Raw genomic sequence first — 23,493 nt, 5'->3', positions numbered from 1 at the left:
CGCAACCCCCCAGACGAGATACCCAAGTCTTTCAAGAAGGAGGCCCAACAACGGGGCTGAGGGTGTCGGAAAGAGCCCACTTTTCCACCCCCATGGTAACTGATAGGTCTCGAATCCACGCCTTAGCACCCCGCCGAAGCGCAAGGCAGAGACTCTACCACGGGAGCCCCCCGAGCACACGAATTAATTTAGGTATAAAGCTGTTTATAAGGCAATTATAAATATATGTAAATGCAAAGAAAGTGTTTGCTCGTCGATGTGCCGCAGGCCTGCCGCCGGTAGGCCGGCGGTCTACCGCCGACTGACCTGCTGCAGTCGCCGGTCGTAGAAATCGAAAATCGTATTTGGTCGCCGGTCTACCGCCGGTAAACCGCCGGCTTACCGGCGATAAGCCGCCGGTCCCGGGATTATTGCCTATTTTGTCGGCGGTCAGGCCCCGATCGGCTTATCGGAAGTCATCGGGGACGATCGGGACCGGGACCGGGAATGTGTAAGAGACCCTTTAGAGTCGATCGCCGGTAGTGTGTACCTCTGAGGCCGCGGGCGCCGAGCCGGAGCTAAGACCAAGACCAAGAAGCAAGTAAACAAGTTCGCCTAGCCGGATTTCTGACACTGAGCGGAGTTCATTTGGTAGAGGCACGGCCAGCCAAGGTCAGGCAAACTCAAGGTCATGGCGAGAGTGGTCAAAATCCTGCAGACCCTGAAAAGACACAAGAAAAAGACAATTTTCTTCTCCGCGGTGCTCGCCGGGGGCCTCCACTACGCCAGCGAGAAATACGAGTGAGTGGATCGCGGCTGCCAGCCTGATAGGCATTTTTTTCCCTCCGGGCCTTTCCCCCTCCGGACACATTCCCCTCTTTCTCATACATCTACATAGTAAGAGCCAAATATTATGTGTTTGTCTCAACGGATCCTTACCAGGTTTGCCATGGAAGTCGAGATCACAGAGTTGTATATCGAGGCAATTTTGACCCCCTATATTTTTACATCCTACACCAGCAGAATCAGAAACTGTCCCACAGTTGTGGCTCGCAGCACAGGCATACTCACTGACCTCACAGGACTCTCTAGCTCAGTGGTTCCCAACCTTTTTTCTGTCATTTCCCCCTTCATCAACTTCAACCACCCAGATTTCCCCCTTCATGTGGATGAGGAAAAAAGTAGCCAAAACACAAAATTAACTTGCTTAATAACACAAATAATATAATAAATTAATAGAAACCAAACACAATATTTACTTAGTTAATATCACAAATCAGTCAATCAATAACTCTGATGCCCTGTTTCCGCCGACTAATTGCTAGTAATTTATATTTCCTTCAGGTTAAATTTTCCCCCTGGAATCATAAAATTTCCCCCCAGAGGGAAATTTCCCCCGGTTGGAAAATGCTGCAGTCTAGCTCCTCCCGCCTTGCCGTGCCAAGCCAAACTTTGTCCAGTAGGTTTTGAAGTTATTGATTTATCTGCTAACTCCTCCCCACAGAAATCGCTGATGTGTTCCAAAGGGTCAAAATCCAAAGTCAAGCCAGATAAATACCCAACTTTAAATAGTGTTAAACTACAGTTTAGTAAACCTAAGAGTTGCTTATTATCAGAAACACTAACTATCCACTTATGGGTGAAACATTTACTTAGTTTACTTGGTTTTGTCTAGAAAGTGACATTTGAATATTTTGTTACGGAGTTTGATTTCAACTTTCACCCCTTTACTGCTTCTCTAGGTCAAAACAAGTTTGAAAATAGCAATAACTCTACTGTTAATATTTTTTAATATGTCATACTTAATTCTGGAATGCATGAGCATAATTTTTTACAAAGATGATCAGATCACGTCAGGTCATGTTCAGTGTTGGTCCTGCAAGTACTGGTCTCACAGGTGGCACCGAGGCAATGCCCCTGACAGGACCTAGGGGTGCTGCAGTCCCTTCCCTTAACTCCTTCACTCCAGCGACGCTGACGGGCGTCGGACGGCGTCACCGTATGGAAAGGGTTAGTCTTCTTCTAAACCTCTTAATCCTCTTCCATATCCTCTTAATCCACTTCTAAACCTCTTAAGAGGAAATGGAAGAGGATTAAGAGGAGGGTTGAGAGGTTTAGAAGAGGATTAATCCTCTTCCATTTCCTCTTGACCCTTTCCATAATGTGACACCGACGTCTGCATCACGGATGGAAAGGGTGAAGCTGCATCCCCTGCAGGCCTTGTCTCCTGGCCAGTAAAGGTGCTTCTGATTGGCTGGTGGGCTGGGCTGGTGTCGCCTGGTGCTTCATAGTGTCTCACTCTAGAATTGGAAGCATGAATTCAGTTGGTGCAGTAAAACTGCAATTTATTATTTTTTTTTTTTACATTATACTGAACTTTACTAAATCTTCCACTATTTTCAGTGTTTTTAAAAAAATTGATATATTTTGGTGCTATGACCATACTACCGACCTTGCTAATTGTATTCTTTTGTTAATAAATACTACTGAGGTCAGATTTGAAATAAGTAAAAAAAAAAATAGCACTTTTTGAAGTTCTTCACGACTGATGGCTAATAATTTTAAAAAATCACATGGAGTAGGACTTTAAATGCCCAGTTTACCTGTGTTCTGCTTGGATTGATATGATAGCTTACCCTGGTGTTCTTCGATGCTACTGCTTTATTTTAAGTCAGTCTTGAGAAAACTTATTTTAGCCATAACTCACTCAGAGCTGTAATCAAACCTAAATACTGTGACCTATCAAGCCAGAGGTTCCATCTACACGACCCCTCACACAGCCCTCCCTAACACATCACTGCTCTGCCAGGGAGAATGCCATGATGCGTCGACTGTGTGAGGAGGCCATGAGCTATGGAGAGGCATCACGGCCCCTCGGAGAGGCTGACCGACACATCACTGTCCTCTTAAACCCAGCAGCTCGGGATGGGTGAGTGGCCACACCATACTATGCTGCACCACATCGCACCATTCTGCACTATACCAAACAGCATACAATAAGGCACTCACACCACACCATTCTGCACTATACCAAACAGTATATAATAAGGCACTCACTCACACCACACCATTCTGCACTATACCAAACAGCATACAATAAGGCATTCACTCACACCACACCACACCATTCTGCACTATACCAAACAGTATACAATAAGGCATTCACTCACACCACACCACACCATTCTGCACTATACCAAACAGTATACAATAAGGCATTCACTCACACCACACCACACCATTCTGCACTATACCAAACAGCATACAATAAGGCATTCACTCACACCACACCACACCATTCTGCACTATACCAAACAGTATACAATAAGGCACTCACTCACACCACACCACACCATTCTGCACTATACCAAACAGTATACAATAAGGCATTCACTCACACCACACCACACCATTCTGCACTATACCAAACAGTATACAATAAGGCATTCACTCACACCACACCACACCATTCTGCACTATACCAAACAGTATACAATAAGGCAGTCACTCACCACACCACACCATTCTGCACTATACCAAACAGAATACAATAAGGCATTCACTCACACCACACCACACCATTCTGCACTATACCAAACAGTATACAATAAGGCACTCACTCACACCACACCATTCTGCACTATACCAAACAGTATACAATAAGGCACTCACTCACACCACACCATTCTGCACTATACCAAACAGTATACACAAGGCACTCACTCACACCACACCACACCATTCTGCACTATACCAAACAGTATACAATAAGGCACTCACTCACACCACACCACACCATTCTGCACTATACCAAACAGTATACAATAAGGCACTCACTCACACCACACCACACCATTCTGCACTATACCAAACAGTATACAATAAGGCACTCACCACACCACACCATTCTGCACTATACCAAACAGCATACAATAAGGCACTCCTCACACCACACCACACCATTCTGCACTATACCAAACAGTATACAATAAGGCACTCACTCACACCACACCATTCTGCACTATACCAAACAGTATACAATAAGGCACTCACTCACACCACACCATTCTGCACTATACCAAACAGTATACAATAAGGCACTCACTCACACCACACCACACCATTCTGCACTATACCAAACAGTATACAATAAGGCACTCACTCACACCACACCATTCTGCACTATACCAAACAGCATACAATAAGGCACTCACTCACACCACACCAATCTGCACTAAACCAAACAGTATACAATAAGGCACTCACTCACACCACACCAGTCTGCACTATACCAAACAGTATACAATAAGGCACTCACTCACACCACACCACACCATTCTGCACTATACCAAACAGTATACAATAAGGCACTCACTCACACCACACCATTCTGCACTATACCAAACAGTATACAATAAGGCACTCACTCACACCACACCACACCATTCTGCACTATACCAAACAGTAGACAATAAGGCACTCCACACCACACCATTCTGCACTATACCAAACAGTATACAATAAGGCACTCCTCACACCACCACACCATTCTGCACTATACCAAACAGTATACAATAAGGCACTCACTCACACCACACCATTCTGCACTATACCAAACAGCATACAATAAGGCACTCACTCACACCACACCACACCATTCTGCACTATACCAAACAGTATACAATAAGGCACTCACTCACACCACACCACACCATTCTGCACTATACCAAACAGAATACAATAAGGCACTCACTCACTCACACCACACCATTCTGCACTATACCAAACAGCATACAATAAGGCACTCACTCACACCACACCACACCATTCTGCACTATACCAAACAGCATACAATAAGGCACTCACTCACACCACACCACACCATTCTGCACTATACCAAACAGTATACAATAAGGCACTCACTCACACCACACCACACCATTCTGCACTATACCAAACAGCATACAATAAGGCACTCACTCACACCACACCATTCTGCACTATACCAAACAGCATACAATAAGGCATTCACTCACACCACACCACACCTTATAGAGCCACACCATACTCTTCAGTACCACCACACATTACATAAAGTAACTAACTCTAGATTGATCCCTTTTTTATTGTCTTGTAATGCACATTTTTTAATGAGATTAGCAAGACATTTAGAAAGTTTGTAATTAACTTTTATTTCCTGAAAGTATTTGATGTTCCTCTGTTCTGAAGTAACATTTGTAGGAATATCCCTTTAATTTCTTTAGTGGCATTCATGAAAAAGAATCTGTAGTGGATTATAAAGTGATGATGATTTTGACATTAACAACATTGATGGTCTTCGCCACAGCAAGAGCAAGGCCGTGTTTGACAAGTACTGTGCTCCGCTGCTGCACCTGGCAGGCATAAAGGTGGCGGTGGTCCGCACAGAGCATGAGGGGCAGGCCAGGGACCTCATGGGGCTCATGGAGAAGACCAGTGCCGTGGTGGTGGCTGGTGGCGATGGCACCTTGGCGGAGGTGTGTATTTACCTCCAAGTTCTGATATGCGTACAGGAAATTAGCTACAGTCATGAGGCCACATCTCATCCTCTCAGTTGGTCAAACTTACTTTAGAATTTACTTAAGGTTTTGGACTGGATGATCTCACTGTACAATTATATGGAAAACTATTTCTGGATGTCCTTCAAGTACTTTGTCCTCTCTTACTTTCCACGTCCTTGTGTTACTCCCCCGTACCATACAATCAGATCCTTTCTATCAGTTTTGTTCACTCCCACCATTGCCCTGGATATACTGTGAGGGTAGCCTAATTTTCCCCCTTTTTTTGTTTGATATCTCTGTCTGACTAGGGACCATCATGATTGCTTTTTTTTTTTTATTTTTTTTTATAGTAATGGATGCAGCTCAAGGGCAAAAAAGAGAATATACAAAAAAGACTGTTGTGTCATTTCAATCTCATTTATATCTTTCCCACAGTGCAGTGGTTAGCTTCCCTGACTATGAATCTGTAGGCCTGGATTGAAATCCTGGCCTGGGCGTTGGTGTGCAGCCCACCCAGCTGTTCATCCTTCCCTTCAGGCTGGTTGATAAATGGGTACCTGGGGAAACCTGGGGAAGGTAAACTGTGGTGACCCGGACGTCACACTGGCCCTGTGTCGGGGTAAGGGTTCCCTCCCACCACAGGCTCAAAGGTCCAATGTGACGGAGATGAGCACCGCTGCCATGCTCAGTTATAGTATATGCTCACAACTTTACCTTACTACCATACTACTGCTTCATATCCCAACTTAGGGCAGGTCAGAACCACCAATGATTTCTTTATCGTTGTCCATGTTGTAAGATGCCACTCTTATGTTTGTCAGTAGTCCTTATGTCTCTCTTACCAACTTTTTAATGTGCTTTTGTTTTGACAAATTATCTCGGACCAACACTCCCACGTCTTTTCCCTCTTTCATTTTTGTGATTTGTCCATATCCCATTGAATAATTCACCAGCACTTTTACCCATTTCCAATATTTGGCATTTCTTTGCCTGGAATTTAATTTTCCACTCTTGGTTCCATTCGTGCATCTTGTCTAGAATTTCCTGCAACATTTAACAGTTCTCTTCATCTTCTGTTTTCCTCATGATCTTAGCATCATCTGCAAACATGCCTTCATAATGTGTTGTTCCATCCACCATGTCATTTGCATATAATATCAGGGACATAATGGGTGCCAGCACTGAGCCTTGTGAGACTCCACTCATTATTTCCCTCCAGCCTGACATCCTGCACTGAATAACTGTCCTCATCTGTCAGTCTCTCAGAAGCCCTTTGTCTTCCTTCCACAATATGTAGTCTCTTATGCAGTGCCTTATCAAAGACTTTCCTGGCACACACAATCCATCCAGCCATCTTTTTCTTGTATCACATCATCCACATGTTAGTTCACTTCTGAGTACAAGCTGGCTCTGGCAAAACACCCGTCTCTTTCAGATACTTTGTCCATTTGTCTTTAAAAATTTTCTGGCACATTTTTGCAACCCCATTAGTCAGGGACACTGGTCTGTAGTTGAGGTAAAAGTACAGTAAAGTTAGGGGCACACGCTATAGCTGTGCATGGTGGCAGTGCTCATCTGCGTCCCTTTGGCCCTTTGAACCTGTGTCGGGAGGGAACCCATTAACTTGACGCAGGGCCAGTGTGACGTCTGCATTACCACAGTTTACCTTCCCCATGTTTCCCAGGTACCCATATATCAATCATCCCAATATTCCAACCCAGGCCTGTAGGTTCGTAGTCCTAGATGCTAACCAGTGCACTGCAGAGGCGCTTGGTCTGTCATTGGTCATAATTTATCTTTGGGTACATGCTTTTTAAGACTTTACTTCAGTCGCTAGCTTGCTCCTATCTGAGCCTGTTTGTGAGTGACCGTGCCTCCCAAGCATTCTGAAGGTTGTGGAGGAGCTGCAGTGAATAAGAGGGCAAGAGTTGTCCTTTTTTATTATAGAATATAGAAATCTAAGCATTTTTCTTGAGATGAAGTTACAGCTCTCATTCTCTTCATAACTCTTACTTTTCCTCACTCCTCTTCATTGCCCTCCCTATACTGAATGTTTAGTTTGTTAGATAAATGTTCATTACATTCATAACATGTAGCAGTATGATGCACCTAAATTCTACAGTGGAAGATGGGGAATAGTCAAATGGAGAAGTGATATTAACTTTTAGTGTTGCAGGAAGGCCACAGAGCCTGACCATATTTTTCCCACACAACCTTAACTCCTTCGCTCCGGCGACACCGGCGTCCGACGGCGTCACCGTTAGTCCTCTTCTAAACCTCTTAATCCTCATCCATTTCCTCTTAATCCTCTTCTAAACCTCTTAAGATGAATTTAGAGGAGGATTGAGAGGTTTAAAAGACGATTAATCCTCTTCCATTTCCTCTTGACCCTTTCCATACTGTGACGCCGATGTCTGTGTCACGGATGGAAAGGGTTAACTTCACCAAATTCTAATTCTGTATCTATGAGGTTTGCTAAGAATGTAACCCTCGCAAACAACAAGGATATGCGGCACTTCCCTTCCCTCTGTACAGGTTTTTCTCGTCCCCAGCGTCTTGGTTCCTTTTCTTTCCTTGTGGTTTGGTTGTGTCTCAGTGTCCATGGTTTGTATTATGGCCTCCTTTGTTTCTCTACTGTTTTTGTCTTTCTCACATCCGTCTTTATTTTTGTATAGTGCTGTCCTCACATAATTATTCATCCAACTTTATTAACCTCGCTTTTTATTCAGCTTTACCTAGATTCCACCGAGGCCTGCTAGGTATATCAGTCTACATAATTCTAACCCAATTTTTCTCACTTTGTTGTCCTCTTGGTGATAACATTTCACAGCCGTATTTTTCCTTAATGTGTGTGTGGGAAAAGAGGACAGTCCATTGGCTTATAAAACGCCACAATATAACAGCTTTTTGCAACAACTGTATTTGGAGAGTTATGTTTATCGACAAATTATTATTGTTTTTTTTTTTTACAATAAAGGAAGCAGTTCAAGAGCAAAAAAAAAAAAGAAAACAATAATGAAAAAAAAAACGCTACTCACTGCTCCTACATAGTCAAGAGGAGTGGCCGAAAGATAGGTCAATTTCGGGAGGAGAGGCGTCCTGATATCCTCCATTCCTATTATACTTTCTCCTCCCTAGGTCCTCACAGGGCTGCTTCGGCGCTCAGACCACAGAGAAGCTGCAAGGAGGTTCCCGCTGGGCATCCTCCCTCTGGGGCAGACCAACTCCGCTGCCTCTGCTGTGTGGGGCTTCAGGGGACGTCCAAAGCCCAGGGATCTCGCCGAGGCTACCATGGCCGTGGTCAGGGACTTGAAAAGGCCAATGGATGTGATGGAGATTACGCCAGAAAAGGTTGGTGGTGGAGACAGCGATGTGGGGGGGTAATTTTATTTTATTTATTTATTTTTTATTATTATTATTATTTTTTTTTTATTTTTTTTCTTCCAGTGGTCCTGATGGGCCCGCCTGCTCTGGCGGCGATGCAGTAGTTTAGTAGGTGCTATCTTTGCATTGGCTCATGCTGCCCCTCGGAGCTCATCTTTGATCCTAGAATCTGTGGCTGAAAATCCAGCTTGGTGGCACCGTCGGTGATTGAACTCGCGTCCTCCTGAACACCACGGGAGTAGTCTGTGGTGGTGGTGATGGTGGGGTGCTGTATGGAGGGGAATAGTCAGTGGTAATGGGTGTGTTGTGTTGAATTGGGGTGGCAGTGGTAATGGGGTTTTTAAGTGGGTTATGGAGGAGAGAAGATGGTGGGAAGTGGTGTTTAGTTTGGTTGTCTCTAGTTTATTCTGGTCCTAAAATTTGGAATTCTGTGCCAAATCACGTTCAACTATTACCAACATTGCATACATTTAAGAAACATTATAAGCAGTATATTCTTGCTCAGTATTGATAAATCTACCTGTATCTAATGTATGTAAGTAGATTATTATGTTCTATGAGGGGTAAATATGTATTATGTAATGATTTATTTATTTATTTATTTATTTATTATTTTTTTTTTTACATATGTATGTCTATTGGCGACTGAACCCAAAAATTACAAACATGCTGCCCAAAAAAGTAAGATCTTCTTTAAATGGGCTGCTTACAAATTAATAAATTCATTTCTCCTTATAAAACTTTTTTTTTTTTTTTTTTTTTTTATTTTTTTTTTATTTTTAAGCATAATAAAGTGTTTCAGTGGTGATGCTGGTGGTGTGGTGTGGTTGCAGATGGGTGGCTAAAAGTTTGATGCTTGCTTCCTGCCTCTCCATGTTATAGCCAGCATTTGTCTCTCCATTCATCTTTGTGCTCTTCTTTGCTTTCTCCAAATATTTAGTGCGGTGCCAAGTTTCTGAACCTTATGTTAGGACTGGCAGGATACATTGATTGTTGAACTTCCTCCTCAAGGGGAATGGGAAGTTGCTAATCGTGACAGTGTTAACCAAGGTGCTCCATTGCATTCTCATTCTCTTTTTAATTTGGTTTAGTGGTGTGGGTTTGCACTGATTGTCTAAATATGTTTTCCTCCTCTTCACCTACCAGGCGGCAGGGCAGGAGGAGGCGCCGCAGCCAGTGTTTGCTGCCTCCGAAGTGGTGTGGGGGGCGCTGAGGGACGCTGCTGGCAGGAAGGACCAATACTGGTACTGGCCTGGCGTCAAGAAGTACATGACCTACGTCTTCTCTTCCTACAAGGGTGAGGAATCAGTGGGTGGTGTTTTGTGTACAGTATTTTCTGTTAGCCAACTTTTCTTTTTTTTTACCATCATTAATGGCCTATCTTAAAGATGAAGCAGTAGCAAAGCTAAATAAAACTTTTGTCGTATTTCTTCAGCCATTTTCAATATTTTTCACTTAATCATTATGTAATTCTGTAAGGGTATTTTTCTTGTAGTGACTTTTTGGTTCTCTCTTATTTGGGTGCAGCATTAGTGATATGAAGTAACACTGTTTCCTTTTCTCGTTTTCTGCCTCCCCAGAAATTAAATGTTCAGTTTGCAAAAACTTGCAATAAATAAATAAGATAGGAAATGGGGCTATCCTAAAGTTCCATCTAAAGCTGGATGCTGCGTTTGTGTTCACAGTGACATCACCTGCTCTCGTGCCCGTGATGTAGAGTCTTCAGAGTTGTCCATCGTTTGGCGCAGACTTAATTGCCATTCTATCACTTAATACGTAGTGCTTAATACGTCTGTGCTGTTTATCTCCCACTTAATTCTACCAACTACGTACACTTCTATGGCCATTTGAATTCCAAGGTGGAGCACATCTTGCCTCGCTTTCCCTTTGTTGAAATATCCATCTCATAGTCCATCCATCCTCATAAGGAAAAATAAGGACATTAAACAAGAAGAAGAAAAGAAATATCCATCTTGGGAGATTTCACTACTGCAAACATCGATGCATTATCCAGCTTTGGACAAATTTAGGATAGGAATAGCAGGAGAGAACAGAATAGATATTACTGTCAGTAGCCTCAGAAACCTATGTTTACATTAGTATGAGAAAGTGAGGCTTAGAATAGACAAGATGGTATTCCTGAGGATTAAACTATGAGTGCAGACTGGGAATGTTGCAGAATTTGATGATGAGAAAATTGGAGCTATCAAGAAACCTTTGGGGTTAGCACCAGTTATACAATCAGTGTATCCTGACAGTCTTAACATACACTTCAGAAACTTGGCACCTCACTAAATATTTGGTACCCAGAATTTGATGATGAGAAAGTTGAAGTTGTCAAGAAGGCTTTGGGGTTGGTACCATGAGTGGGTTCCAACTTGGGGACATTTCCGGTCCCTTTCTAGATGGGGACTCTTGAGGCGGGTTTCTTATTTTCACCGTGTCAATTTTGAAGCTATATTGTGGAAATGGTGTGTATCATGTGTATGTAGCTTGATTTGAAAAGTAAGAGGATTTGTTCTTAAACCCTTCGCTGCGATTGGCATGGATTTCGCCCTCACTGGTAGCCTGGTAATATATACTCCCAGGTCTTTCTCTGTCTCTGTGGTGGATAGTGGAGTGTTTCCCATTTGGTACTGGTATGCTGGATTCCCTTTCCAAGGTGCATGACTTTACATTTTTCTTCATTGACCTGTAGCAGCCCCTTTTTCCTCCATTCCTGTAGCTTGGTTATGTCTTCTTGTAGGAAATTCGCATCCAAGGGGTTAAACTACTGTCTTGAGATGAAAAGTGAGGACATGGGAGGGTCTTTGCTAGGCTTGCAGCACCCCCTCACCAGAAATGGTTTGAGCAAATGTCTGGCTGTCTGCTCACTGTCAGGACCCCATTTCATTTTAAAGAAAGTAGGTGGTGGGTGAAAGTAATAATCCATGAGATTGAGAAGGGAAAGGTTGCCCATTACAATCTGCCACCCTCACACTCACTCTCTAGTCCAGACAGCAAAACTCACAGGTCAGCTCTCCATTACTTCTTTTCTCGGACACAGTAAATCCCTGTATTCAATCTGCCATTCATCATTTCTCTGGCTTTACATCATCACACTTCATATTTTCAATGCCATATTATTTCCTTTTTATTTGATATATGACTGATGCCTATTTAACTTTTTTTTCATATTGTAATAATAAGTTCATCAAGTTTATTTCTTTTTTGCTACTATTTTATTTTTCCACCTTTTTTTGTATCTTTGATTTCTTCTCACTAAATTTTGTGTGTGTAACAAGTTCACTTTGTACCACCACAGACCTTGCATGGGACTGCTCAGCGGAGGTGGAGTACACGCTGCCCTGCTCTGGCTGCTCCAGGTGCCGTGCCAAGAACCAGACAGACGCCAGGACCCCAGAGGCAGGCACCCCACAGCCAGCCAGGCGATGGTGGATGAACTACCTCCCCCGGGCCGCCCTTGGGACCGCTCAGAAGAAAGGTGGGAGATGTCTCTTTCTGTTCCTCATTCTCTTCGGCGCCACATGACCCTGCAGTTGTGGCGCCAAAGAACCGTACACCCCAATAATCCTCATCCTCATTTTCTTTCTGCCCCAAACATTGCCATGAAAGTCACAGCAGAGAGGGATGACTGCTGTAAGGTGAGCTACTTAAGAAGAACATGGTCAACAAAGTGGGACCTGAACTACTGGGATATGGGTGTAAGAGCAGAGGTGTAGTGTATGACGTGGTGGAATGAGTGAAGCTTAACTTGCTGTGGTGGTTCAGACGTGTTACTAAAGTCTGTTCCGACCCAAGCTGACAACATAAACCTAAGCATGTTTGCAAGCTGAGGGCTGATTGGCTACTGCTATGGCTTCCGAGTTTTCTTTAACCCCTGTTTGTGTTTATCTCACGCAACACTTTCTGCTAATCTGCACTGTGCTTACGAACACGCTTAGGTTTATGCTCTCAGCTTGGGTCAGACTTAAGTGAACAGACTGTAGTTTATAGAATGATGATTTGGGGAAGGATATGTGGATCAAATAGAAAGGCGGGTGTCATAGAGAGTCATTAGAGACCACTGGTGAGGGGGACTGCCAAGCTTGAAGACTGCCTTTAACCCGTCTGCTGTGATTGGCACGGATTTCGCCTTCACTGGTAGCCTGGTAACATATAATCCCAGGTCTTTCTCTGCTTCTGTGGTGGATAGTGGAGTGTTTCCCATGTGGTATTGATATGCTGGATTTCCCCTCCCAAGGTGTAGGATTTTACATTTTTCTTCATTGAATTGTAGCAGCCACTTTTTGTTCCACTCCTGTAGCTTGGTGATGTCTTCTTGTAGGAAATCCACAGTCAAGGGGTTAAGAGAGGCAGTGTGAGTGTTGTCAGAAAGGAGAGCAAGTACAGAGAATGCTGGTGACACTTCCAAGACCACCCCCTCAAAGGCACCAGTTACAGATACATTGACTGATAGATTTCTCTTTTTTCCCCTTTCTCTTCTTTCTCATGTTCTCTCCTCAACCTCCTGTAGTTTTTATTGGCCTTTTATAGTTGTATTTTATCATGGTTTAATTTTTAACTGATTTTATATAGTTTTATTAGTGTTGGTTTTATTACATTTTTAATTTTAAGCTTATATAGTTTTATAAGATAATTAATTTGGATTAGATGCAGTGCCAAATGACCCCGAAGTTGCAGTGCCAAGACAGATCGCCCTAATAATCATCATCATCATCATGTTCTCTGTCCACCCTTCCTTCCTGAACATTGTCTCCTTATTCTTTCCCTATTTCTTCTATCTTTGCCACATTTTCCTGCTGTATCCTTGTCCTTTCCTTTTTCACCCTCCATTTCACCTCTTACTTCTTCCCACTTTTCCTTGTTGGCATATCCCTCATTGCAGCTCCCTCCTTCACCCTACTTCTCTCATCTTTCTGTTGAGAGTCGGTTGTTATATGTGAATTACTTGGAGTTATTGCTACACTCTCTTTAACTGCCATATCTTTTTGCTTCCATTTCTTCTTCATCCTCCTTTTTTTATATTTTTCTCTGCTGTCCTCCCTTATCATACCGAACAGCCCTTCCTTTACTCCTTCCCTTTTCAAGTATGTTCTCCCTCCTTTATCATGTCCCTTTCTGTCCTACATCTTGCATTTCCTTCCTCACCTTCGACCCATTCATCCCTCTGTCCCTCCCTCCCCTCACCAACTCCCTCTCACACAGAGCCTGAAAGCACCGAGCCAGACTACAGCCTCATCACAAATGCCTCGTGTGGTGAGCTGCATCATCTCACCCTGGGGAAGGTGTGCGAGGTGGTCGTGGGCACGCAGAACACTCCGCAGACCACCACCATACCATCCTACGCACTTGCCCTCAATACCGGTGAGTAGTGCCTTGGTGTGGGGTTGGGTGATGTTTATTCTGTTATTTACATGTGGGTTTATGCCTTGCTTAACACAACACACCACCTGATACTCTTCCTATGTCTTCTTCATCTTATTTTTATTATTCTTTTTGCTTAACGTTCATATTTTATTTTATTTTTTATTTTATTTTTATTTTATTATATTTTTTACAGTAAAGGAAACAGCTCAAGGGCAAAAAAAAGGAAACAGTGATGAAAAAAAGCCCACTACTCACTGCTCCTATAAAAAGTGTTCAGAGGAGTGGCCGAAAGAGAGGTCAATTTCGGGAGGAGTAGGATGGGCTGTGAGTCTCTTCCACCCTTTACAATCGCATATTCTGTCCTCCCTGATCCTCGTCCTTCTCCTGTCTTCCTCCACACACTGTCTCCAGGTCTTCTTCAGTCTTCCAGCTGGTCTCCTCCCTCTCTCCCTCCCTCCCCCATGTTCACTCATAATTTCCCTAGTGGTTTTGTGTCATTTACATATTAATTTATCCATGAAATATTGTGATTAAGAATAGATATGTGCATTCCTGTGTGTAGTATGAGGCAACTGAAAGGGTTATGAGCTTTTACAGTACACAGTCTTAATATTTTTTTGATGCTCTCCTTGCAGAAGTTTAGATTTAAGATAACAGTGACACTCTTCCATCCATTACAATATTTATGAGTACTGTATTTTTGCTTAATCTTTTCACTTTTCACTCATTTATAATACTTTTACTTCATTATTGTAACGTGCAAACTTTTTTAACCCGGTAGCAGCGAGAGGCCAAATTTGTGGCTTTACTGTGTACCAGCGATGGGCCAAATTTTTGCCATGATACAAACCCCCCAAAATAGATGATGCATACACTGATCACAAATGCATTGATATATTTTAAGAAATGGTTTGCGTGAGTGATGATTTTTTCTCATTATTCTCGCTTAGAGGGGCCTTTAAGAAACATTATCCCTGCAGCTACCGGGTTAAACCTACTCTGCATGTCACTTTCTTTAGCACTTTCACTCATCGTCCTCGAACGTCGGCTCAGGACTAGCCCCTGTAGAAGCAGTTGTGAGGCATCTTGTCGGCGATGGAGGGCATTGTACAGTCTGAAAATCAAGTGAATATTTGGCTGTCAACACAGAGACTAAATTTATATCCCTCCTGAGCCTTCTGCTACTCTGTTTCTTGCCCTCACTGCTTGGCTCATTTGATTTTTTATTATTTTTCATTTTTGGAATTTTTGTCAGCCACTAAAGAAATTGTGTTTTTTGGATTATTGAAATTTCACCATCCCATCCAGAGCCTGGCACAAATCTTTGCTTCCTTAACCACCCTCCTACAGATTCTTGCCCTCTCCCCTCCTCTCACCTACAGTTTTCTCATGGGCTGATCTGTTTTGGCTGTGGTAGACAGTCACTGTTCTTCCCTTGAACCTATAAACATTGGTGTTCTGCTGCAGGGCTCTGTTTTATTTCCCACTCTCATTCTATTTTTCATTAATGATCAGTGGCTGGCTTCTTGCACTCTCCTTACTTCCTTTTGTATCTAATATTACTTCTACTAATATTTATAGTGTCATTATTTTATTTTTCTTACTTTTTGTCAGGTATGGAGAACATTGGTGCCATTGATTTCATCAAGGAGGGATGGAGGAGGGAGTGGAGTGGGGTGAGGGGATACGTGGAGGAGAAGCTGGTAGGGGAGGTCTCCATCACCCCCACTGCCTCAACCACCAATGACAAGGTGTGTAGTAGTGGTAATTACAATAATAAATGCTACATTTATTAATGTGTGGGTGTGGGTGGGTGGAGTGCATGTGTGCATGCATGTGTGTGTGTGTTTTTACCTGATAGTGATATGCAGGAAATGAGGTATGCCTGTGGGGTCACCTCTCTCTTCTAGGAGCAGCAGCCCAAACCTTTACACTCTTTACATGTGTTAGATTTGTCAAGCTGTGAACCATCTTTGGCTCCTGCTCTTTGTGTTCTCTCAGTCTTGGCTATATCAGAGTGACACAGTTGCACCCAGCAAACTCTGTTATACACCTGGGTGCATACCTGAACTCCAGACTGGATTATAAAGAACTGTCACAAAAGGAAAGATATACTACGTATATGAATATGTAATTAGATGTTTTTGTATAATTCTTGCCATAAATGAGTCATAAAATGCATAATGTTTATGTATATGAATGTGAGAGTCAGTCTCTCACTCCCATAGTCCAAGACTTGTAACCTGGTTGTGGTTTCCCTCCCTTCCTCCAGCTTTCTTCAGTTTGTTTTTAAGGTTTTCTGTATGTATCTAAGTATTCATTTCCCTTAGTCCAAGCTGCATCCTCAGGCAGTAATGCACAGAGGAAAACTGGCGAATTCAAGTGGTTCTCAGTTAAAGGAGCAAGCCCAAGATGCCAAATACCAAACTAAAGAATGATTATGTGAGAAAGGTGAAAGTGTCTATAAATCTTCCTACAAACCAGAGTAGTCACATGAGAGTCTGTATATAGATGTACCGTTAAATAGTTTTAATTTTGAAGCGTCTGTCTGGACATCCTCCACCAGGAAAGGATTAATGCATATAGGTTGTAGTGGTTACACTTTGGTGAGTTTTTTGTCAATTGCTAATGAATTCTTAGGAAGAATTGGCACCAGTGAATTCCATAACATTATTATTAAGGTACCTATGTGTTTTAAATTCTTAATTTTTGTCTACCTCACTATCAGAAAGAGGGAAGAGTAATGTCTGTATGAGGAACTAATCCCCAATCTTCTTCACCGCCAGGGAGAGGAGCGAGAGTTGAGCATCGACAGCGAGGGTTTTGAGGTTCGGCCCATGACCATACGCCCTCGACCTTCTGCAGTGACCATCTTTGCCCCGCCCTTGTCCCAGGCCGCAGCTTAGCCACCTCATCACCACGACCACCCATTCATCTGTTGGTATTCTGTAGTCAAGAGGAAGGGTGCATTAACTCTGCCTGACTGATTTCACACCTAATTGTCTTGCTCTGACTCCTGTTGTGTTTGAGGTTGTTTCTTTGTTGCAGTAAAGTGAGACCAAAACCCATAAGGAACAAAATGAGAGCCACAATCATAGAGAGGATATAGAGCAAAACCAGAGTGATGAAATTAGAGGGAAAAAACAAAGGTGAGAGTGAGAAGAGGAGAGAGTCTGTGATCATCAAGAGTGGGAGTGACTCATAGTCCATCCAACCCCTTAAGGGAAACTATGGACATTAAAAAAAAGTAATATCATATAATAAAAATAAAGGCAAAAAATAAGAAAAAAACCTATTTAGAGGAAAACAAAAGGAGGGTCACTTCCAGAGATATTTTAATAGCCCACTTTTAAAACATGAAAATCAAATTACTTATCTGGAAAAGTTAAGGAAGTTAGTTAAAAAAAAGCACATTATTTCCAGAGGTACTTGTTAACCTTAGGTAATATAAGTTGTATAAAGGCTAAATCATCAGTGGTGGGCAGATTGTTGCAGTATTACCAATGAACATGACAAAAGAGTGAAGGTACAGCTTAATGCTTTTAGTCAGATGGAGATTGGAGACTCAATATTTTTGCAAGCGCTTAGCATTGTTGGTGCCGTCTCTGCTACATGGTCTGTGCTATCAGTGAACTCTGTTGGGCGGGGAAAGGCAGTGTTTTCTTGGCTCTTTGACAGTGTAGGCTTTCCTGTGACTCAGTGGTGGTGGTGGTGGGGGTAGAAGGTGGCACAGCATACCTCACCAACTCTTCCACTTACGAATGCTGTTCCCTTTTTTATGTTTACTCCTCAACCTTATCTTCATTTTCTAGAGTTTTCCTGATTTTTTTGTTGATTTTTTTGTCTTTGATAACATTTGTACATTCATCTGTAAATAAATGTTTAAATAAACCAATAAAGTCTCAAACTCATTCATACTTATTTATTGTCTGCTGCCATGTGGAGGTTGACAGGTTACACACACACACTACAACCAGGGCCCGAGAGAGGGGGGGGCGGGGAGCTGGTATCTCAGCACCAGGGCCCGGCCTCATAGGGAGCCCGGCCGCCCGCGCATGTTGATATTTAGGGGCCCCGAATTACTTGCAGCACCAGGGCCCAATGGTAACTCAATCTGGCGCTGCACACACACACACACACACAAACATCTCTCTCTCTCTCTCTCTCTCTCTCTCTCTCTCTCTCTCTCTCTCTCTCTCTCTGTGTATTTACCTAGTTGCCTAGTTGTGACATGCGGGAAAAGAGGTATACGCTCGCGCTGTCCCGTCTCCATAGCCACTCTTATCCAAGTTTTCCTTAAAATCATGAATGTTTCTTGCACAAACCACCTCCTCCTTCAGTCTGTTCCATAGCTCACTGTGTGTGTGTGTGTGTGTGTGTGAGTTGTATTTCTCAGCCAGGCCATAGAGGCACACAAATGGTTAGTAATTCACATATAAAGCATTATATCATCATTTTACAGTACTACAGCTTCGTAAAGTGTCTTAATTATTACTTATTCATGTCAGAACATTTGACAATTTCCCAAAAGCGTGGATACGAAAAAAAAATCTTTGGACAATTTGACCTTGGATTGAGCGGTGTGCCATGCTGGATTTGGCTGGCAATGGTCGCCCCGAGGGGATGCGGAGGCTTGAGACAAAAAAATCCTCACTGTCGGTTATCTTTTGCGCTAAGGAAGTCCATCCCAAGGCTACCGGTTGTGAATACTTTCCGAACCCACGGGCAAGTTCGAATCCTATGCCCGAAACACCCGAATCTTGAGACCGAAGCTGTGATCGAAGCCCCACACTCTCTCCCTCTCTCTCTCTCTTTTTTCTTTTCTTTTTTTACAACAAAGGAGGCAGCTCAAGGGCACAAAAAAAAAGAAAACAACAATAAAAAAGCCCGCTACCCGCTGCTCCCCCCCAAAAAAATTAAAAGAGGTGGCCGAAAGAGAGGTCAATTTCGGGAGGAGAGGTGTCCTGATACCCTCTTCTTGAAAGAGTTCAAGTCGTAGGCAGGAGGAAATACAGATGAAGGAAGATTGTTCCAGAGTTTACCAGCGTGAGGGATGAAAGAGTGAAGATGCTGGTTAACTCTTGCATAAGGGGTTTGGACAGTGTAGGGATGAGCATGAGTAGAAAGTCGTGTGCAGCGGGGCCGCGGGAGGGGGGGAGGCATGCAGTTAGCAAGTTCAGAAGAGCAGTCAGCGTGGAAATATCGATAGAAGATAGAGAGGCAACATCGCGGCGGAATTTAAGAGGTAGAAGGCTATCAGTAGGAGGAGGAGAGCTGATGAGACGAAGAGCCTTAGACTCCACTCTTTAGTAATCATAGTTGCGTATTTTTTTAGTGTGGCAGTTTTCAGCTTTTCCTTTTCTGCTCGTGATATACTTGTAGACATCCTAAAGGGGCTATTACATTGGGCAAATTTTCCGTGGATCTTCAGTGAAACCACGATTTCCGCTGGCGTGGTTCTCATTTGTTTCTTGTTATTGCTGCTGATGATGATGGTGAGTAATACCGCCGTCCTTCAGTGAGATCTACCGTAGCTTTGGAAGATTATGGACACGTCAGAAAACCACGGAAATATGAGAACCACGCCAGCGGAAATCGTGGTTTGACTGAAGATCCACGGAAAATTTGCCCAGTGTAATAGCCCCTTAAGACAGCGGGGCGCAGACGACTTTGAGCACGTTTCCATTTCTAAATCAGTCCCCTCACGCCTCGACCCCGCTTCCTCCAACAGTTCTATTTCCTTTCCCTTCTTTGGTATCCTACCCGGTAATATATTATGCGAAGCTCCCACTTAAAACACCGGGAAATCATTATACAATACATTCGAACTCATATCCACGCCATAGTTTTAGTACACATCCACTGTAGAATCGGGTAATGGCCAGACATGTACTTGGAAAAGTCGCCGTTGGATATATACAAACCACTCTATGGAGGCGGGCCGGCCCACGGACACCCCCAAACATAGGCCTACATATTCTCAGGCCAGTGGCGGATCTAGAATTTTTTTTTTTTTTTTTTTTGGAGGGGGCACTAGGCACTCGGCTCGCAACTGAAATTTCTCGGTTAATAGAGATTTTGGGTTCTGTTCCTTGCAGAGTGAGAGTTAAAATGGGCTTTCTCTATTCACACCCCACCCCTGCGCCTCCGTAGCTGAGTGGTCTATATGACCGCCTACCACTCCTCGGGGCACCGGTTCGAGTCCGATTAGGTTCCTTCGGCGCACAGCCCACCCAGCTATTGCTCGATCCTGTTCATCCTTCCTTTCGGGTTGGTCGATAAACAGGTACCTGGGGAAACTTGGGGAAGGTAATTTGAGGGAATCCGGACGGCATAGGGCCAAGTGTGTGTGTGTGTGTGTGTGTAATTCACCACGGCCTGATCACGTGTTGGACTCGTAATCGCCAGCAGGTACCCTCCCGGCATGAGCAAGTGCTCCTCGGAACTGGATCATTTAAGAGGCAGTCTTTGTACATCAATATAGCGATCAGCCGCAGGTCTCTGAGCCTCTCTCCCCCTTGTCCAGTATACCCGCCGGGCTATATACTAGAACCATGATACTAGACAAGTCAGCAAGGCGAAACTCGCAGAGCGTGAACATGTAGTGTAGATACTTGTTCTAAGGGAGTGTTTTACCTTTTTTTTTTCTTTTTAACTTAAAAACATATGTTAACGCGAACTAGTAGATAAACATTCATATATGCATTTTGATAAAAATGATAATTATCATTATTATCAAAATGCATATATGAATGATAATAATGATAACACACACACACACACACACACACACACACATAATAATAATAATAATAATTTTTATTATTATTATTATTATTATTATTATTATTATTATTATTATTATTATTATTATTATTATTATTATTATTAATTCCGTTATTGAAAATTATATTTTTTCGGGGGGGGCACGTGACCAGGTGCTTCCCCCCCCCTCCTGGATCCGCTTCCGCTTCTCACATCCACTATCTCCAAAGACCGAAAAGGAGATTAGTCGGGTTCTCATGGGTGTGTTTTCACGTTCATGGCACAGGAGCATATTGTCAGAAAACTACCCGTGGATATGCTCGCGACTCTTACAAAAGCATTACACTTGAAAAAAAAAATTACTGGTGTGATGCGAGGTTTTAGTTGTGCCCAAAAATACGTCATCTGAGCTCCAACAAGTTCTTTTTGGGAGGGTATAGCCTATACTGGTGGGCGATCACTAGTCTAGCGCGTGACAAGACCATGACGAATGACACACACACACACACACACACGTGTATATCAAGATCATGTTTAACCGTCGGTAAATAAATATGAAAACACATTCTCTCGCCTTTGACAGCCATGGCCCCATCGGATGAGATATGAACCAACAGCTTTAATTCTTCTCGCTCCGACTCCTCCACTCCCTCACCCCGCCCCTTCCTTACATTATTTGGTTCCTTTGTGCCCATCATTATCAGTGTACTCATATATAATCCTTTAGTGTACTTATCATCACCATTATCTGTCCATCATCGTTGTTCTGTTTACCGTGGCTAGATGATAAGATATATTGAGAATAATAATTAGATAAACCAACGACCTGGATTGGCTCTAATTATTCGTATCGCAATGAAAGAAATAGGCTACGTCAGAATTGTTATTAGTGCCTCAGGATGACCCGCGTGAACGTATCTCTGAAGCATGGATTCGGAACTGGCTTGCGTTGACACTAACTATAATACCTAAAGAAGCGAGCTCCATCGAGAAAAAGGATACAGAATTTAGTCTGTAACCATGAAGCCAAGGTTCCTTAGATTCCCTCGATTGTCAGACCTCATGTCCCTCTTCATGTCACGCGGCGGCGGCTTAACGCTCTGATCAACTATAACTCCAGTGCATTATAGACTGATAAATACCTCACAGTTATTATATTCATGAACCGTATTCAAGAGAGCATTTATGAATAGTCTTCGCATTAATTCGAATTCACAGTGTTCCTTATTATTTGTATTCGCATTTTGTTGTCTCACGAACTCTGAAGTCTCCGTATTTCCATTCGAATGGTGATCTCTTGTATTCAGTCTCTTGTGTGAGGACGTGATTCGGACGTGACGGACGTGTTGGCAAAGGCCTGTGCTCCCCCTATTAGGAGGGAATAAATCTCCAACAACAAGAGAGACGGTGGGGAGTGCGAGGTGGAGTGGAAGTGAAATCCTTTGATAAAACTGATGGAACTAATCATTACCACACTGAAGAAAGAAAGAAACCACAGAAACTGCAGGGATTATATGCTGCTGGAAAAGTGTCATCCCTGTCTTGTGCCATGGAAAAGAACACTAGAAGATAATTGTAAGGAGATCGAATTAAGCAGTCCTGTACTACGAAGCTACACCCTTGGAAGAACATCAATGAGACATTAGCCCAACACGTATTCCACTGTCTGCATTCCGAGAGTTGATAATATGGAGCAGAACTGGGCGCCTTCATTTTTAATCCAATCTAAATAACTTGCCAAATCTGTCCAAATGTACAGAACCTTATTTGATCGTAGATTCAACCTGATTTAGTACGTCAAGAAATCCTAATTAAACCTGAAATAAGTACAGCCTCGCCTTTTCCCACCAAGTTAGATAACAGGACAACGGATAAAGGATGCCAAACGATAGGATAATTATCTCATTTTAGTTTCCACATGTCAGGCTACATGGAAGATTACTAAAGAGTCTGGCAAAGGAACTAAGGGAGTCTACCATGGCAACGTCTGGAAGGAAGTTGAAGGTGAGACTTAAGAAAACTGTGCTGGGTGATAACTGCCCTACGATAACAAAGAAAGACGTCATGTTTAGCTACTAACGATGCTTTGTGTTAATAGAAGCAGACATAAAAACCCAAGTCTAGGTCATCTCTGGCATTCAAGGCGTCATTTATTGGGCACTTACTCGTCCTTTCTGCCAATCTACGTCTCATGTTTGACAGTTAAAAGATCGTTATATTTGAAGGCGAGTCGTTTCTGATATTATTCTTGTATTTCCCCCTATGCGGATATTCCTATGTAGGGCTGCGTCTAATTTTATGGGTATTAGACGCCCAGGGTCATCATTTTCGGCCTTTGTCTTTGCCTGCCTTTCGGGTCACAGGGTCTGGACTCGGGTCACAGGGTCTGGATTCAGGTTATCGGGTCTGGATTCGGATCACCGGGTCTCAAGGGTCGCAGAGTCAAGTACTGGGG

The 23,493-nt window shown here is 43.0% G+C and overlaps 2 protein-coding genes across 7 annotated transcripts in view; both read left to right on the top strand.

Annotated features, from left to right (window-relative positions):
* The first annotated feature begins 539 nt into the window (after positions 1-539).
* Positions 540-18,185, top strand: LOC126983552 (acylglycerol kinase, mitochondrial-like). Its single transcript, XM_050836326.1, has 9 exons — positions 540-780; positions 2,789-2,908; positions 5,327-5,495; positions 8,658-8,870; positions 10,050-10,200; positions 12,208-12,387; positions 14,112-14,270; positions 15,888-16,024; positions 17,060-18,185. The coding sequence occupies exons 1-9, from the start codon at positions 671-673 to the stop codon at positions 17,177-17,179; spliced, it is 1,359 nt and encodes a 452-aa protein (XP_050692283.1). The 5' UTR covers positions 540-670; the 3' UTR covers positions 17,180-18,185.
* Positions 18,186-22,425: 4,240 nt separating this feature from the next.
* Positions 22,426-23,493, top strand: part of LOC126983546 (protein bric-a-brac 1-like) — an 87,986-nt gene continuing 86,918 nt past the window's right edge. For 2 of the 6 annotated variants that reach the window (XM_050836324.1, XM_050836323.1), the window contains exon 1: positions 22,452-23,042. In XM_050836324.1, the coding sequence (XP_050692281.1) occupies positions 23,016-23,042 (27 nt within the window). In that variant the 5' untranslated portion in view covers positions 22,452-23,015. Of the gene's footprint in view, positions 23,043-23,493 lie in introns of all 6 variants that reach the window. The other 4 variants (XM_050836319.1, XM_050836318.1, XM_050836320.1 and 1 more) reach the window with 4 other exon arrangements.

Source organism: Eriocheir sinensis, chromosome 54 (assembly GCF_024679095.1).
Source record: "Eriocheir sinensis breed Jianghai 21 chromosome 54, ASM2467909v1, whole genome shotgun sequence".
NCBI classification, from domain to species: Eukaryota; Metazoa; Arthropoda; class Malacostraca; order Decapoda; family Varunidae; genus Eriocheir; species Eriocheir sinensis.
The sequence above is the reverse complement of the archived record's forward strand: the minus strand, read 5'-3'. Positions and strand labels throughout refer to the sequence as shown.

Excerpts from the sequence above, each read along its gene's own strand:
- LOC126983552 (XM_050836326.1), top strand. The coding sequence starts at position 671 with ATGGCGAGAGTGGTCAAAATCCTGCAGACCCTGAAAAGACACAAGAAA. Across the intron at positions 8,871-10,049 it reads TGGAGATTACGCCAGAAAAG|GCGGCAGGGCAGGAGGAGGC; the intron begins GTTGGTGGTGGA and ends TTCACCTACCAG. Across the intron at positions 16,025-17,059 it reads CCTCAACCACCAATGACAAG|GGAGAGGAGCGAGAGTTGAG; the intron begins GTGTGTAGTAGT and ends CTTCACCGCCAG.